This window comes from Trachypithecus francoisi, unplaced genomic scaffold (genome assembly GCF_009764315.1).
Source record: "Trachypithecus francoisi isolate TF-2019V2 unplaced genomic scaffold, Tfra_2.0 Lachesis_group12, whole genome shotgun sequence".
Taxonomy (NCBI): domain Eukaryota; kingdom Metazoa; phylum Chordata; class Mammalia; order Primates; family Cercopithecidae; genus Trachypithecus; species Trachypithecus francoisi.
In genome coordinates, this window is record NW_022681457.1 from 118061769 (window position 1) to 118077899 (window position 16131).

Below are 16131 nucleotides of genomic sequence, written 5' to 3' on the forward strand. Positions count from 1 at the left end.
TATATATGGGCTTATTTCCTGATTCCATTTCTGTTTCATTAGTCTACATGTCTGTCCTTGACCCAGTGTCATACTGTTTTAATTACTACAGCTTTTCGGTAGGTTTTGAGGTCAGTACAAGTCCCTTCCCCATTTTTCAGTTGGGTTATTTGCTTTCTTGCTGTTAAGTTTCTTGTGTTCCTTACATATTTTGGATATTAACCCCTTATCAGATGTGTGATTTACAAATGTTTTCTCCCATTCTGAGAGTTGTCTCTTTGTAAATTGTTTTCCTTTGTTATACAGAAGCTTTTTAGTTTGATGCCATCTCATTTGTCTATTGTTATGTTTGTTTTCAGGGTCATATCCAGAAAATTGTTACTTAGACCAGTGTCATGAAGCGTTTCCTCTAGTAGGTTTACAGTTTCAGGTCTTTTTTTTTTTTTTTTTTTTGAGATGGAGTCTCGCTGGTCGCCCAAGCTTGAGTGCAGTGGTGCTATCTTAGCTCACTGCAAGCTCCCCCTCCCGAGTTCACGCCATTCTCCTGCCTGCCTCCCAAGTAGGTGGGACCACAGGCGCCCGCCACCAGGCCTGGCTAATTTTTTTGTTGTTTTTTTTTTTTTTGAGGCGGAATCTTGCTCTGTGGCCCAGAGTGGAGTGCAGTGGCGGGATCTCAGCTCACTGCAAGCTCCGCCTCCCAGGTTTACGCCATTCTCCTGCCTCAGCCTCCCGAGTAGCTGGGACTACAGGCGCCCGCCACCTCGCCCGGCTAGTTTCTATATTTTTAGTAGAGACGGGGTTTCACCGTGTTAGCCAGGATGGTCTCGATCTCCTGACCTCGTGATCCGCCCGTCTCAGCCTCCCAAAGTGCTGGGATTACAGGCTTGAGCCACCGCGCCGGCCAATTTTTTGTATTTTTATAGAGATGAGGTTTGACCGTATTAGCCAGGATTGTCTTGATCTCCTGACCTTGTGATCCACCCACCTTGGACTCCCAAAGTGCTGGGATTACAGGCTTGAGCCACCGCGCCCGGCCTCAGGTCTTAATACTTAAGTCTTTATTCCATTTTGAGTTGATTTTTGTATATAATGTTTGATAAGGATATCTAGTAGTATCCTTATTTTCCCTGCGAATAACCAGATTTCCTGGTCTTATTTATTGAAGACTGTCCTTCCCCCTTGTTTTGTTATTAGCATTTTTTTTTTTTGAGACGGAGTCTCGCTCTGTCGCCCGGGCTAGAGTGCAGTGGCCGGATCTCAGCTCACTGCAAGCTCCGCCTCCCGGGTTTACCGCCATTCTCCTGCCTCAGCCTCCGAGTAGCTGGGACTACAGGCGCCCGCCACCTCGCCCGGCTAGTTTTTTGTATTTTTAGTAGAGATGGGTTTCACAGTGTTAGCTAGGATGGTCTCGCTCTCCTGACCTCGTGATCCGCCCGCCTCGGCCCCAAAGTGCTGGGATTACAGGCTTGAGCCACCGTGCCCGGCTGATATGTCTCTTTTTTTTTTTTTTTTTTGAGGCGGAGTCTCGCTTTGTCGCCTGGACTGGAGTGCAGTGGCCGGATCTCAGCTCACTGCAAGCTCCGCCTCCCGGTTTACACCATTCTCCTGCCTCAGCCTCCCAAGTAGCTGGGACTACAGGCGCCTGCCACTCGCCCTGCTAGTTTTTTGTATTTTTAGTAGAGACGGGGTTTCACCGTGTTAGCCAGATGGTCTCGATCTCCTGACCTCGTGATCCGCCCGTCTCGGCCTCCCAAAGTGCTGGGATTACAGGCTTGAGCCACCGCGCCCGGCCAGATATGTCTCTTTTTATGCCATTACCGTGCTTGGTTTCTGAGAGAGACAGGGTCTCACTATCACCCAGGCTGGAGTGCATTAGCACAATCATAGCTCACTGCAGCCTCAAATTCCTGGAAACAGGTGATCTGCCTCAGCTTCCCAAAGCACTGAGATTGCAGAGCCTCCACGCCTCATCCTGCCATGCTGTTTTACTTTTTAAAAAATTAATTAATTTAAAAATATTTATTGGCCGGGCGCGGTGGCTCAAGCCTGTACTCCCAGCACTTTGGGAGGCCGAGACGGGCGGATCACGAGGTCAGGAGATCGAGACCATCCTGGCTAACACTGTGAAACCCCGTCTCTACCAAAAAAATACAAAAAAAACTAGCCGGGCGAGGTGGCGGGCGCCTGTAGTCCCAGCTACTCGGGAGGCTGAGGCAGGAGAATGGCGTGAACCCGGGAGGCGGAGCTTGCAGTGAGCTGAGATCCGGCCACTGCACTCCAGCCCTGGCGACAGAGCGAGACTCCGTCTCAAAAAAAAAAAAAAAAAAAAAAAAAAAAAATTTATTTATTTGTTGAGATAGGGTCTGCTCTGTCCCACAGGCTGGAGTACAGTGGCGTAATCACAGCTCACTGCATCCTCCACCTCCTGAGCTCAGGCTAACCTCGCAGGTAGCTAGGAAAACAGGTATGCACCACCAAGCCTAGCTAAATTTTTTTTAGACTTTGTAGAGACAGGGTCTCCCTATGTTGCCCAAGCTGGTCTCAAACTCCTGAGCTCAAGTGATCCTCCCACCTAAGCCTCCCATCGTCCTGAGATTACAAGTGTGAGCCACTGCACCGGGCCTTGTTTTTCCCTTTGAGACAGGATCTCAGTCTGTCACTCAGGCTGGAGTGCAGTGGTGTGGTCGTCGCTGACTGCAACCTCAGGCTCCTGGGCTGAAGGGATCCTCCTGCCTCACTTGAGTAGCTGGGATGACAGCTATTATTAGTCATCACACCTGGCCAGTTTTTATTTATTTATTTATTTTATTTTACTTTTTAGTTTTTTGAGACGGAGTCTTGCTGTCGCCCAGGCTGGAGTGCAGTGGCTCAATCTTGGCTCACTGCAAGCTCCGCCTCCCGGGTTCACACCATTCTCCTGCCTCAGCCTCCCGTGTAGCTGAGACTACAGGTGCCCGCCACCTCGCCCAGCTAATTTTGTAGAGACGGGGTTTCACCATGTTAGCCAGCATGGTCTCAATCTCCTGACCTTGTGATCCGCCCACCTTAGCCTCCTGAAGTGCTGGGATTAAAGGCGTGAGCCACCGTGTCCGGCCCACACCTGGCTAAGTTTTAAACAATTAGTTTTAGAGGCAGTGTCTCACTTTGTAGCCTGGGCTGGACCATGCTCTTTTAATTATAACTGCTTTTGAAGTCAGAGGATGTGATACTTCCAACTTTTTTTTTTTTGCTCTTGCTGCCCAGGCTGGAGTGCAGGAGCACAATCTCGGCTCACTGCAACCCGGGCCTCCTGGGTTCAAGCAATTCTCCTACCTCAGCCTCCCAAGTAGCTGGGATTACAGGCGTGCGCCACCACGCCTGTCTAATTTTTTGTATTTTTAGTAGAGGCGGGGTTTCACCATGTTGGCCAGGCTGGTTTCAAACTCCTGACCTCAGGTGATCCACCTGCCTTGATCTCCCAAAGTGCTAGAATTATACGTGTAAGCCACCATGTCCAGCTGACCCTGTCTTTTTTTTTTTTTTTTTTTTGAGACGGAGTCTTGCTCTGTCACCCAGGCTGGAGTGCAGTGGCCAGATCTCAGCTCACTGCAAGCTCCGCCTCCCGGGTTTACGCCATTCTCCTGCCTCAGCCTCCCGAGTAGCCGGGACTACAGGCGCCCGCCACCTCGCCCGGCTAGTTTTTTGTATTTTTAGTAGAGACGGGGTTTCACCATGTTAGCCAGGATGGTCTCGATCTCCTGACCTCGTGATCCACCCGTCTCGGCCTCCCAAAGTGCTGAGATTACAGGCTTGAGCCACCGCGCCCGGCCTGACCCTGTCTTAAAAAAAAAAGAAAAACAAAAAAACTTGGCTCATTATCTGAATACGTTAATTTATATGTACAATATCCCTATGTATAAGCAGCCACTCTGTCCTGCCGGCCACCTCCGAGGACCCGTCTGTCTACTGAGCTCCTCTTACGTCCTAGGTTCTGACTGCACCCTTGGCCTGGGCCCTCCAGCTGTGCTGACCCTAGCTACTCCATGGCTCCATCCTTTTTTGAGCACTGTCTTAACTTTCTGGCAAAACAGGAAGTTCTGGGGTCATCTTTCACTTTCTCTTCCATAGCCTTGGAATGAGCTGTTTTTCCAGAGAGCCCTGGCTCCTTTTCTTGGAGAGAGATTAAAGCCAGAGTTTCAGGACTGTGTGCGCTTGTTGCCTCTGGTGTGCCATTGTTTCTAGATCTCAGTGCACAAAGCTAGCATCTATTACATATTTAAACCCGCACGTACATATGTGTATGTGTATATATGCATATAGCTCTATACTTGTATAGATACCTTTTCTGTTTCATTGAAACCATGAGGCCGGGCGCGGTGGCTCAAGCCTGTAATCCCAGCACTTTGGGAGGCCGAGACGGGCGGATCATGAGGTCAGGAGATCGAGACCATCCTGGCTAACACAGTGAAACCCCGTCTCTACTAAAAAATACAAAAAAACTAGCCGGGCGAGGTGGCGGGCGCCTGTAGTCCCAGCTACTTGGGAGGCTGAGGCAGGAGAATGGCGTAAACCCGGGAGGCGGAGCTTGCAGTGAGCTGAGATCCGGCCACTGCACTCCAGTCCGGGCAACAGAGCGAGACTCCGCCTCAAAAAAAAAAAAAAAGAAACCATGAGGCCAGCACGGTGCTTCATGCCTGTAATCCCAGCCTGTGGGAGGCTGAGGCAGGCAGATCACTTGAGGTCAGGAGTTTGAGACCAACTTGGCCAACATAGCAATCCACTCGGGAGGTGGAGGTTGCAGTGAGCTGAGATTGCGCCACTGCACTCCAGCCTGGGTGACACAGTGAGACTCCATCTCAAAAAAAAAAAAAAGGAAAAAAAAAGAACGAAAGAAAGCTATGAGTTTCTGACTCATCCGATTCCGGCTTAACATCCCAGGGATCACTCTCATTAGCCTTCCTCACTTTCATATTTGTAAGTTATTCTCTGGTGTTAAGAAACCTGGCTGTGATTATTTACAATTTATTTGCATATTTGCTCAGTATTCTCTCAACTATGCAGGCTACTCCCTCTGCTACTGGCCCCAACCTCGAAGAGAGCCTCGCTGGCTGAATTCCTAGCTCCCATCATAGTGGCCACTCTGATGGTTGAGTCTCTGTCACAGGTGGCCTTGCTGCAATCACACTGACCCAGGCCATCTCCCTGCTGACCCTGTCGCACACAGTCCTGGTCACTGGCCTGCTGACTGTGCTGTCCCTGCCCTCATTGAACTGCTCAGCTCCCTGTCCCTGGCCAGAGGAGATACGTCATGATTAGGAGTGTGAACACAGGAGCCAGGCCCCTGGGTTTAGCCAGCTTGCTGTTTACTGACTGGCTGACCTTGTTCAGGTTAATCTCTTTCCCAATTTCCTCATCTGTAAAAATGAGGATACTACCACCTGCCACAGGGTTATGAAAATTAGAGGCTCTTGGCTGGGCACGGTGGCTCACGCCTATAATCCCAGCACTTTGGGAGGCTGAGGTAGGTGGATCACCTGAGGTCGGGAGTTCAAGACCAGCCTGACCAACATGGAGAAACCCCGTCTCTACTAAAAATACAAAATTAGCCGGGTGTGGTGGCACATGCCTGCAATTCCAGCCACGCAGGAGGCTGAGGCAGGAGAATCGCTTGAATCCCGTAGATGGAGGTTGCAATGAGCCAAGGTCGCGCCATTGTACTCCAGCCTTGGCAAAAAGAGTAAAACTCAGGCCGGGCGCGGTGGCTCAAGCCTGTAATCCCAGCACTTTGGGAGGCCGAGACGGGCGGATCACAAGGTCAGGAGATCGAGACCATCCTGGCTAACACGGTGAAACACCGTCTCTACTAAAAATACAAAAACTAGCCGGGCGAGATGGCGGGCGCCTGTAGTCCCAGCTACTCGGGAGGCTGAGGCAGGAGAATGGCGTAAACCCGGGAGGCGGAGCTTGCAGTGAGCTGAGATCCGGCCACTGCACTCCAGTCCCAGCGACAGAGCGAGACTCCGCCTCAAAAAAAAAAAAAAAAAAAAAAAAAAGAAAAAATTAGAGAATCTATGTGAAGGGCCTAGAACAGAGTCATGGCTGTATTCCTATAAGACACACATGACTATTCATTGCCCTTTCATTGGGATAGAAGCCCTGCGAGGGTGGGGACGTTTGTCTGTTTTGTTTACAGATATGTCCCAAATCACTGGAACAAGCCCAGCAGTTAGCAGATTTGTGTGTGTGCTGAATGAATATGATTGGCATTAGCCGTTTATGTGAAAGTGAGCATGTCTTTGTGTTAAGTTGAAAGCTTAGATTTCCAAAAAATGGAATTAGAGTATTCCTGTAGGTAGGATGGTCTCAGATTTCCTAAGGTTGTTTGTCGGTGATAACAGCTGAAACAAAACCCTCATCACCTTTTAAATAGCCAGGATTGAACACTCACCTGACCTTACTCACCTGATTACTCATCTTTATCTTCTTAGGACCACCTTTCACTCACCTGAGGACACCACAGAAGATGGTATATTATGGGAAACCTTCCTGTAAAAACAACTATGAGAATTACATTGACATAATAAAATATGTGTTCAGCGCTTACAAGAGAGAGTCCCCTCTCATCATCAACACTATGGGATGGGTTTCAGGTAAGCCTGCACACACACATCTGCAAGGGAAGGACAGGCAGCGTGAGTACTCGTAGCTTTCAGACAGCCACGTTAAAGCCCAGTGTTTTGTTCTTTGTTTTTAATCTGAGGCAGAGTCTTACTCTGTCGTCCAGGCTGGAGTGCAATGGCGTGATCTCGGCTCACTGCATCCTCTGCCTCCTGGGCTCAATCAATCCTCCCACCTCAGCCTCTGGAGCAGCTGGGACCACAGGCGTGTGCTACTCTGCCCAGTTAATTTTTGTAGTTTTAGTAGAGATGGGGTTTTGCCACGTTGGCCATGCTGGTCTTGAACTTCTGGCCTCAAGTGATCCGCCCACCTTGGCCTGCCAAGGCGTGCTGGGATTACAAACACGAGTCACAGCGCCCAGCCGGTCCAACTTATTGGTGGTTTCTTTGTCTTAGAACAAATGCACCCATTTGTCGTAGGAGCATGTCACTGTTTCTGAGCATGTCACTGTTCTCGAGTGCATCAGCTGTGCCAATGTCTCTTCCCCACAGACCAGGGGCTCCTGCTTCTCATTGACCTGATCCGATTGCTGTCTCCCAGCCACGTGGTTCAGTTCCGCTGTGACCACAGTAAATACATGCCAGACCTTACCCCGCAGTATGTAGATGACATGGATGGCTTGTACACAAAAAGCAAGACCAAGATGAGAAATCGACGTTTCAGACTCGCAGCATTTGCAGATGCTTTGGAATTTGCTGATGAAGAAAAAGAGAGTCCAGTTGAGTTCACTGGACATAAACTGATAGGTGTTTATACAGACTTTACATACAGAATAACTCCAAGAAATAGGTAACTAACCCTCATTTGGCTGAAGAATTACGTTTCCTTCTGTCGAAAAAGGCCTACCATTCTCAATTCCTCTAAAGGCCTGAGTCCTCTAAAATCTTCAGTTCTCTATCACAGCTGTGCATTTACAAAGAAGAACCAGTTGTTTTCTGAACTGTTATGTTTCCAGGGGAAATACCCAGAAGTGGCCCCTGACTCTGGCTGCCAGCAACTTTGACTTAAAGGAGAGTCTTAACGCTTCCTGTTTTTCCAGTCGGGGTCTGTCAAGGAGGGGCAGTGTTGGAAAGCCCAGTACTCTGTGAAAATGTGACCTCTGTGATGAGAGCTGTGAGAGGTGGCCGTGCAGGGTTAAATGTCTACTTACCTTGTTGTAATTTGCCTTTCAGAGAGTCACATAACAAAATTCTTCGAGATCTGACCATCTTGAGTTACCTTAGCCAGCTGCAGCCCCCGATGCCCAAACCACTTTCTCCGTTACATAGCCTGACACCCTATCAGGTAATCTGAACTTACGGGAGAAATTGTCTTCATTTTGTTACACACTTGTGTGGTTTTCTGTGTGCTGGGCACTCTTCTAACCACTTCATAACTCCTTGCTCATTTAATCCTCAGAACATCCCAGTGTCACAGGTTGTGTTGTTATTCCCATTTTATAGATGGGGAAACTGAGGTATAGAGAGGCTAAGGGACTCAGCAGTAGGGGCCGGGCTGGCATGCAGGCCCAGGCAGTTCAGCTCTGGTGACCGCTCTTAGCCACGTTTCTGTCCTAAGGTTAAGCGTGGCTCTGTGCTGGGTTTGAATGTCCCGCCTGGTCGCAGGGGCTGCTCCAGCACTTCCACTTTTCAGCTGTAGAACAGGGGTGCTACTGGGCCTCAGAGTGATCGTGTGGATTCAGGGAGCGTTCACAGTGGAACCTGGCACCCAGAGAGCACTCTTAAAGTACTTCACATTAGCCGGGCGCGGTGGCTCATGCCTGTAATCCCAGCACTTTGGGAGGCCGAGGCGCACGGATCACGAGGTCAGGAGATCAAGGCCATCCTGGCTAACACAGTGAAACCCCATCTCTACTAAAAAATACAAAAAACTAGCCGGGCGAGGTGGTGGGTGCCTGTGGTCCCAGCTACTCAGGAGGCTGAGGCAGGAGAATGGCGTAAACTTGGGAGGCAGAGCTTGCAGTGAGCTGAGATCCAGCCGCTGTACTCCAGCCTGGGCGACAGAGCGAGACTGCGTCTCAAAAAAAAAAAAAAAAAAATACACAAAATTGCAGGGCACAGTGGCTCACGCCTGTAATCCCAGCACTTTGGGAGGCCGAGGCAGGCGAATCATGAGGTCAGGAGATTGAGATTATCCTGGCCAACACGGTGAAACCCCGTCTCCACTAAAAGTACAATAAATTAGCTGGGCGTGGTGGCTTGTCCCTGTAGTCCCAGCTACTCGGGAGGCTGAGGCAGGAGAATGGCGTGAACCCAAGGGGCAGAGCTTGCAGTGAGCCGAGATTGTGCGCAACAGTGCAAGACTCCGTATTTAAAAAAAAAAAAAAATTAGCCAGGCGTGGTGGTGCGTGCCTGTAGTCCCAGCTACTCGGGAGGCTGAGGCAGGAGGATCGCTCGAACCCGGGAGGCGGAGGTTGCAGTGATCCGAGATCATGACACTGCACTCCAGCCTGGGCAACAGAGCGAAATGCCGACTCAAAAAAAAAATACGGCCGGGCGCGGTGGCTCAAGCCTGTAATCCCAGCACTTTGGGAGGCCGAGACGGGCGGATCACGAGGTCAGGAGATCGAGACCATCCTGGCTAATACGGTGAAACCCCGTCTCTACTAAAAATACAAAAAACTAGCCGGCGAGGTGGTGGGCGCCTGTAGTCCCAGCTGCTTGGGAGGCTGAGGCAGGAGAATGGCGGAAACCCAGGAGGCGGAGCTTGCAGTGAGCTGAGATCTGGCCACTGTACTCCAGTCCGGGCGACAGAGCAAGACTCCGCTTCAAAAAAAAAAAAAAAAAAAAAAAAAAAAAAATACTTCACATTACTGTCGTCAAAAGTAGATTCCACCACCAGAGTATTTAATAATTGTTTTGGGAGGAAAGCATGATAGTGTTAGGATTCAGGACAATGAAATAACAAAACTAGCGGCAGGTGGCACTTCTGAAATGCTTACTCTGTGCAGTACTCTGTTCTAAGCCTGTGTAACTCCACTACTTACCATGGTCCTGTTACTATCCGCATTTTACAGATGGTAAAACCAAGGCCAGGAACTGGGAGTCAGCTTGCCCAAAATGGTGCAGTCAAAGTTGAGGCTAGGACTGAAGCTGCAGGACGCCTGACTCTGAGCCCAGGTCTGCTGTGCCACACAGCCTGTCCGGTTTTGAGTGCTTGCTCCATGCCAGGCACTCTGCCAAGCATTTAGGGGCTCAGTGACTTTGTGGCCACCCTCTAAGAGAAAGGCTAAGACATGCTTCATTTATAGCTTTGAGCATTGGGAGCTGTCAGGTGGAAGCAATTGCCCAGGCTGGAGTGCAGTGGTGCAATCTCTGCTCATTGCAACCTCCACCTCCCAGGTTCAAGTGATTCTCCTGCCTCAACCTCCCGAGTAGCTGGGATTACAGGCGCCCGCCACCACACCCGGCTAATTTTGTATTTTTAGTAGAGACGGGGTTTCACCGTGTTGGTCAGGCTGATCTTGAGCTCCTGACCTCGTGATCTGCCCACGTCGGCCTCCCAAAGTGCTGGGATTACAGGCGTGAGCCACTGCACCTGGCTGAAGTGGCAGATCTGGGCAGCAAGGATATGTTTCTTAGACCCGATGGTGGCATGGGCTCCAGGCCTCTGAGTCATCTCCCCTGGAGAGTCAAGTCGCTTTGCTAATGGGGTTTTAGTTTATGGGTCATTTATTCAACTGGCGATGCTCTGTAACTGAACGTGAAATTTATCTGCCAATACTTTAATCTGTCTTGTATTACTTCACATTTATTTATTTATTTTTTTGAGATGGAATTTTGCTCTTGTTGCCCACACCAGAGTGCAATGCCGCGTGCTCGGCTCACTGCAACCTCCGCCTCCCGGATTCAAGTGATTCTTCTGCCTCAGCCTCCCAAGTAGCTGGGATTATAGGTGCACACCACCATGCCCAGCTAATCTTTTGTATTTTTAGTAGAAACAGGGTTTCACCATGTTAGTTAGCCAGGCTGGTCTCGATCTCCTGACCTCAGATGATCCACCTGCCTCAGCTCCCCAAGTGCTGGGATTATAGGCATGATCCACTGCGCCTGGCCCACATTTATTTTTTAAATTCAAGTTTTTTTGTTTTTTTTTTTGAGATAGTCTCTGTCACCCAGGCTGGAGTGTAGTGGCACAATCTTGACTCACTGCAACTTCTGCTTCGTGGGTTCAAGTGATTCTCAATTCTAGTGCCTCAGCCTCCCAAGTAGCTGAGACTAAAGGCATGCACCACCACACCTGGCTAAATTTTTGTATTTTATTTATTTATTTATTTTTGTTTTTATTTATTTATTTTTTTTGAGATGGAGTCTTGGTCTGTCATTCAAGTTGGAGTGCAGTGGCACAATCTCAGCTCACTGCAACCTCCGCCTCTTGGGTTTAAGTGATTCTTGTGCTTCAGCCTCCTGAGTAGCTGGAACTACAGGCACACACCACCATCCCTGGCTAATTTTTGTATTTTTAGTAGAGACAGGGTTTTGCCATGTTGGCCAGGCTGGTCTCAAACTCCTGACCTCAAGTGATCAACCCACCTTGGCCTCCCAGAGGGTTGGGATTACTGGTGTGAGCCACTGCACCCGGCCTAAAGAATTTTTTATTTTATTTTATTTTATTTTTTTTTTATTTATTAATTTGTTTTTGAGACAGAGTCTTTCTCTGTTGCCCAGGCTGGAGTGCAGTGGCACGATCTCTGCTCACTGCAACCTCCACCTCCCAGGTTCAAGCGATTCTCCTGCCTCAACCTCCTGAGTAGCTGGGATTATAGGCGCCCGCCACCACGCCCAGCTAATTTTGTATTTTTAGTAGAGACCGGGTTTCACCATGTTGGTCAGGTTGGTCTTGAACTCCTGACCTCGTGATCTGCCCACGTCGGCCTCCCAAAGTGCTGGGATTATGGACGTGAGCCACTGCACCTGGCTGTTTTTATTCTTTAAAGATACTTTTGGGTAGGCACTTTGGCAGACCTATCTTTAGATAGCTGGTTAATCTAGTTGTAAAAATTAAGTGGTTTTTCAAAGTAGCAATGAATAGAGTGAGATGCCAATTCATTTTCCAGGTCCCTTTCAATGCAGTCGCGCTCCGGATTACCCACTCTGATGTCGCCCCTACCCATATACTATATGCTGTGAATGCCAGCTGGGTTGGTCTTTGCAAGATCCAGGATGACGTCAGAGGATACACAAATGGGCCCATCCTGCTTGCCCAGACTCCAATCTGTGACTGCTTGGGCTTTGGTGAGTCTGAGAGTAAAACATATCCATAAACCTACTGAAGAGGAGCTACTGCTTTAACTGTAGATGACTGGTCTTGACCTTGTAGCTGTGTCTAAGCTACAGAGGTCAGAGAACCCCCACTCATCTCTACAGCATGCCTTAGGGGCTGGAGGCCAGGAAGGAAGCAGCTATTTCTCTGCTTCATCTACCAGCTCCTATAAATGTAGACTTCCCAGGGCCTGGGCTCGGCCCTCTTCTTGCTTGACACTTCTGCCCTGTCTCAGTCACTGCTGGGCTCTAAATCCATCTTGAGGCGTTCCCTTTCTGCAGTGTCCTCCAGCACAGCTGTTCATCTGCGTTCCAAACCCACCTTGCCAGTGCACATCTCCACTTGAGTGTCTGACTGGCATGCAGACCTGGGACCCTCAGGACCCTCCTGCCCGCACCCTCTCCTCCTTGCCCCAGGCTTGCGCTTGGTCCATTGGAAGATTCACTCTGACATCCAGGTCAGACCCTGGCCCCTCCTTGGCATCCCCTAGCCTTCGTTTGCTCCTTTCAGCCCATTGTCTGTTGGCTTCTGTCTTCAAAATATGTCAGATTCCTCCACCTCTTCTCAGCGTGTTAGTCAGCCACTGCCATCTGCTGAAAAGTTTAACTGAACTCTCCACTTCCTCTCTTAAAATTTATCCCCATAGCCAGGAATGACCTGAACCCAGGCGCAGTTGTGCCACAGCCTGGCACTTCCCATCACTCAGATCCAAGGTCTGGACCAGGGCTCGAAGTGCCCAGCGGGATTGGGTCCCCACCTCCTTGACCTGCCTTGGTTTCTTGAGGTCAATAAACGTGGAGTTTTGGAAGGGTGCTGGAGCTAAGTAATCCCAAATTAGTGAAGTCCTTAAATGCACATTTCGGATTTGGACAACACTGTATTTCTCAAAAGCATTTTCACAGAAATTGTGTCATTTAGTACAGACTATAAAGGAGGAACAGTGATGGGGAAAGATCAGGTTGTCTTCTGTATGTTCCTTAGTGGTGGGTTTTCCCCCTGGCCTGTACTCACCAACAATCTAGGACTTTTGTTTGTTTGTTTGTTTGAGATGGAGTCTTGCTCTGTTGCCCACGCTGGAGTGCAATGGCATGATCTCTGCTCACTGCAACCTCCATCTCCCAGGTTCAAATGATTCTTCTGTCTCAGCCTCCTGAGTAGCTTGGATTACAGACATGCACCACCCCGCCCAGCTAATTTTGTATTTTTAGTAGAGATGGGAGTTCACCATGTTGGTCAGCCTGGTCTTGAACTCCTGACCTTGTGATCCGCCCACCTTGGCCTCCCAAAGTGCTGGGATTACAGACGTGAGCCACTCACTGCACACAGGCTGTGTGTTTTTTTTTTTTTTTGAGACAAAGTCTCTCTCTGTCTATTTGGACTCACTGCAACCTCTGCCTCCCGGGTTCAAGTGATTCTTGTGTCTCAGACTCCCGAGTAGCTGGGAATTACAGGTGCACCCCACCATGCCCAGCTGATATTTGAAATTTTAGTAGAGACAGGGTTTCACCATGTTGGCCAGGCTGGTCGCAAACTCCTGACCTCATTTGATCGCCTGCCTCAGCCTCCACAGTGCTGGGATTACAGGCGTAGCCACCGCAGCGGGCCCAATCTAGGACTTTTGCATGTAGACCATTTTGGTTCCTCATGGCTGAACACAGGGAAGGTACAAACTGTCCCAATTTTCAAGGACTCTGTCTCTTGACTCTTTGTATTTCTTTTTTTTTTTTTTTTTTTTTTTTTTTTGAGACAAAATCTCCTCTGTCACCCAGGCTGGAGTTCAGTGGCGCCATCTTGGCTCACTGCAAGCTCCGCCTCCTGGGTTCAAGCTATTCTCCTGTCTCAACCTCCGCAGTATCTGGGACTACAGGTGCCCTCCACCACGCCTGGCTAGTTTTTTGTATTTTTAGTAGAGATGGGGTTTCACCGTCTTGCCCAAGCTGGTCTCGAACTCCTGATCTCAGGCAATCCACCCTCCTTGGCCTCCCACAGTGCTGTGATGATGACAGGCGTGAGCTACGACACCCGGCCAGCTCTTTGTATTTTCAAAACAAAACAGAGTTGAAATCAAGACTTAGGTTCAAAACCATTCTGCAGTTTCTAAAGGTGGAGAGGTTTGATGTTTTCCGAAAGGGTGATTGTTGTGTTGTGCGCATGTCTTGAAGGCATCTGTAGAGGCATTGACGTGGAGAAGCGGCTGTACCACATCCTCACCCCTGTGCCTCCGGAAGAGCTGAGGACCGTGAACTGTCTGCTCGTGGGAGCCATTGCCATTCCGCACTGTGTCCTTAAGTGCCAGGTGAGCCTTACCCCAGGCACAGCCCTGGAAGGAGCCTACTCAGGTCCACAGGAAGTGAGGAGCTGAAGTAGGGTCAGGGGTCATGGGAATGGGTGATCTGGGAAACCTATACTTTGTTGTAGGTCCTGAGTGAGCCAAGACAGTGTCAGGGCTGCCCCCAGGGCCTGAGACCATGAATCACTGTCACTCGTGGTGTCAGTGTTGCGATCTGGGCTCACTGCAACCCGTGGTGGAGCCTTTACATAGCAGTAGGTCGTGTTGGAGCAAGCAGGGGCCCTCTCAGGTTTGCCCTCCTGAGACAGTCTTCAGAGGCATCACGGGACCCGGCCAAAGCTTCTGTGTGCCCCAGAGCCAGCCACAGGGGCTGCGAGTGGGCTCTGGGTACAGGGATGTTCCCACCATTCTCACCCTCCCGTGTCCCTCTTTTGAAAGGGACGTGCACTGCAGCCCCACTCAGCCTCACGCTGTTGGCTGTGTTGATAGAATGGGACAGAAGGGAGGCCCTGGCACATTTGTTACCGAGCCAGTTGATTAAAGAGGGCTCTGAAGGAAGGGATCAAATGCCTTAAAAGTGAACAGTCCCCACGCAGACCGTCAGGACACTACCTTCAGGTGGGAGAGAGCGCTGTAAACCCCTCTGGCCTGGACCTGGAGTGTTTCCATGAATTCTCTTTGTGTTTCCATTTCAGCGTGGGATCGAAGGGACCGTACCTTACGTCACAACGGATTACAATTTTAAAATTCCTGGAGCATCAGAGAAAATTGGAGCAAGAGAACCTGAGGAGGCACATAAAGAGAAACTATACCGAAGACCTAAGTTCTGTCGAAAAATGAAGTGATGCTCGCGTTTTTAACAAGGGAAGAAACTTTCCTACCTGAAAGCTTTGTCTCAAGCCTGACCACGAGAGACATGATGGAGTTTCATGGCCATGAATGGTGCCCTTATTAGCAACACTGTTTTCTGTGTAATTTGTGAATGCCATATAGTAGTCTTAAGTTTCTCTTTTAAAACTGCATGAGCTAGAATTTGCTCTGGTCTTCTGTGTGGTACTCATACTTGCTGTCCTGTGTGCTTTCCAGAGGGAGTAAAACGGCAGAGAACAGTTTGTGTGCCATTAAAACAGAGATTCCTCAGAAAGTTCTTCAAGGACCTGGTTATTAGAATCAGGATAAAAATACGGAAACTGGGGCCATTACAATGTACTGAGAAGGAAGAAGGCCAACCTGCAGGATCTCAAGCATAATGGATACAAGGGCTCACCACGGCGTTGCCTGAGCCACGTGCAGACCTGGGGGCCAGCGACGGTCTGCTTCCGTGGAACCAGTGTGGATGGTTATAGCCCATCCATTTGGTGCAGTTGTACTTGGTCTGTTAACATTCAATCAAGGTTTAATAGATAGGGCCAGGTGTGGTGGCTCATGCACACCTGTAATCCTAGCACTTTGGGAGGCTGAGGCTGGAGGATTGCTTGAGCCTCTGATTTCCAGGCTGGAGTACACCAACTACTCCAGCCTGAGCGACAGAGTAAGACCTTATCTTTTAAAAAAGAAAATAGGCCGGGTGCGGTGTCTCAAGCCTGTAATCCCAGCACTTTGGGAGGCCGAGACGGGCGGATCACGAGATCAGGAGATCGAGACCATCCTGGCTAACACTGTGAAACCCCGCCTCTACCAAAAAATACAAAAAACTAGCCGGGCGAGGTGGCGGGCGCCTGTAGTCCCAGCTACTTGGGAGGCTGAGGCAGGAGAATGGCGTGAACCCGGGAGGTGGAGCTTGCAGTGAGCTGAGATCCGGCCACTGCACTCCAGCCTGGGCGACAGAGTGAGACTCCGTCTCAAACAAAAAAAAAAAAAAAAAAAAAGAAAATAAAAACTTAAATGGGTTCGATAGATATAAATTTGGACCCAACAGCCCTTCTTTTTTTTTAATTCTGAGG

The 16131-nt window shown here is 49.6% G+C and overlaps 1 protein-coding gene across 2 annotated transcripts in view; it reads left to right on the plus strand.

Annotated features, from left to right (window-relative positions):
• The window catches only part of NOL9 (nucleolar protein 9), a 35509-nt gene extending 19767 nt beyond the window's left edge, over nt 1–15742 (plus strand). For both annotated transcript variants that reach the window (XM_033228574.1, XM_033228575.1), the window contains 6 exons: nt 6447–6608; nt 7128–7425; nt 7809–7920; nt 11693–11870; nt 14061–14194; nt 14884–15742. In XM_033228574.1, coding sequence (XP_033084465.1) covers nt 6447–6608; nt 7128–7425; nt 7809–7920; nt 11693–11870; nt 14061–14194; nt 14884–15033 — 1034 coding nt within the window. In that variant the 3' untranslated portion in view covers nt 15034–15742. The remainder of the gene's footprint in view (nt 1–6446; nt 6609–7127; nt 7426–7808; nt 7921–11692; nt 11871–14060; nt 14195–14883) is intronic.
• The last annotated feature ends 389 nt before the right edge of the window (nt 15743–16131 follow it).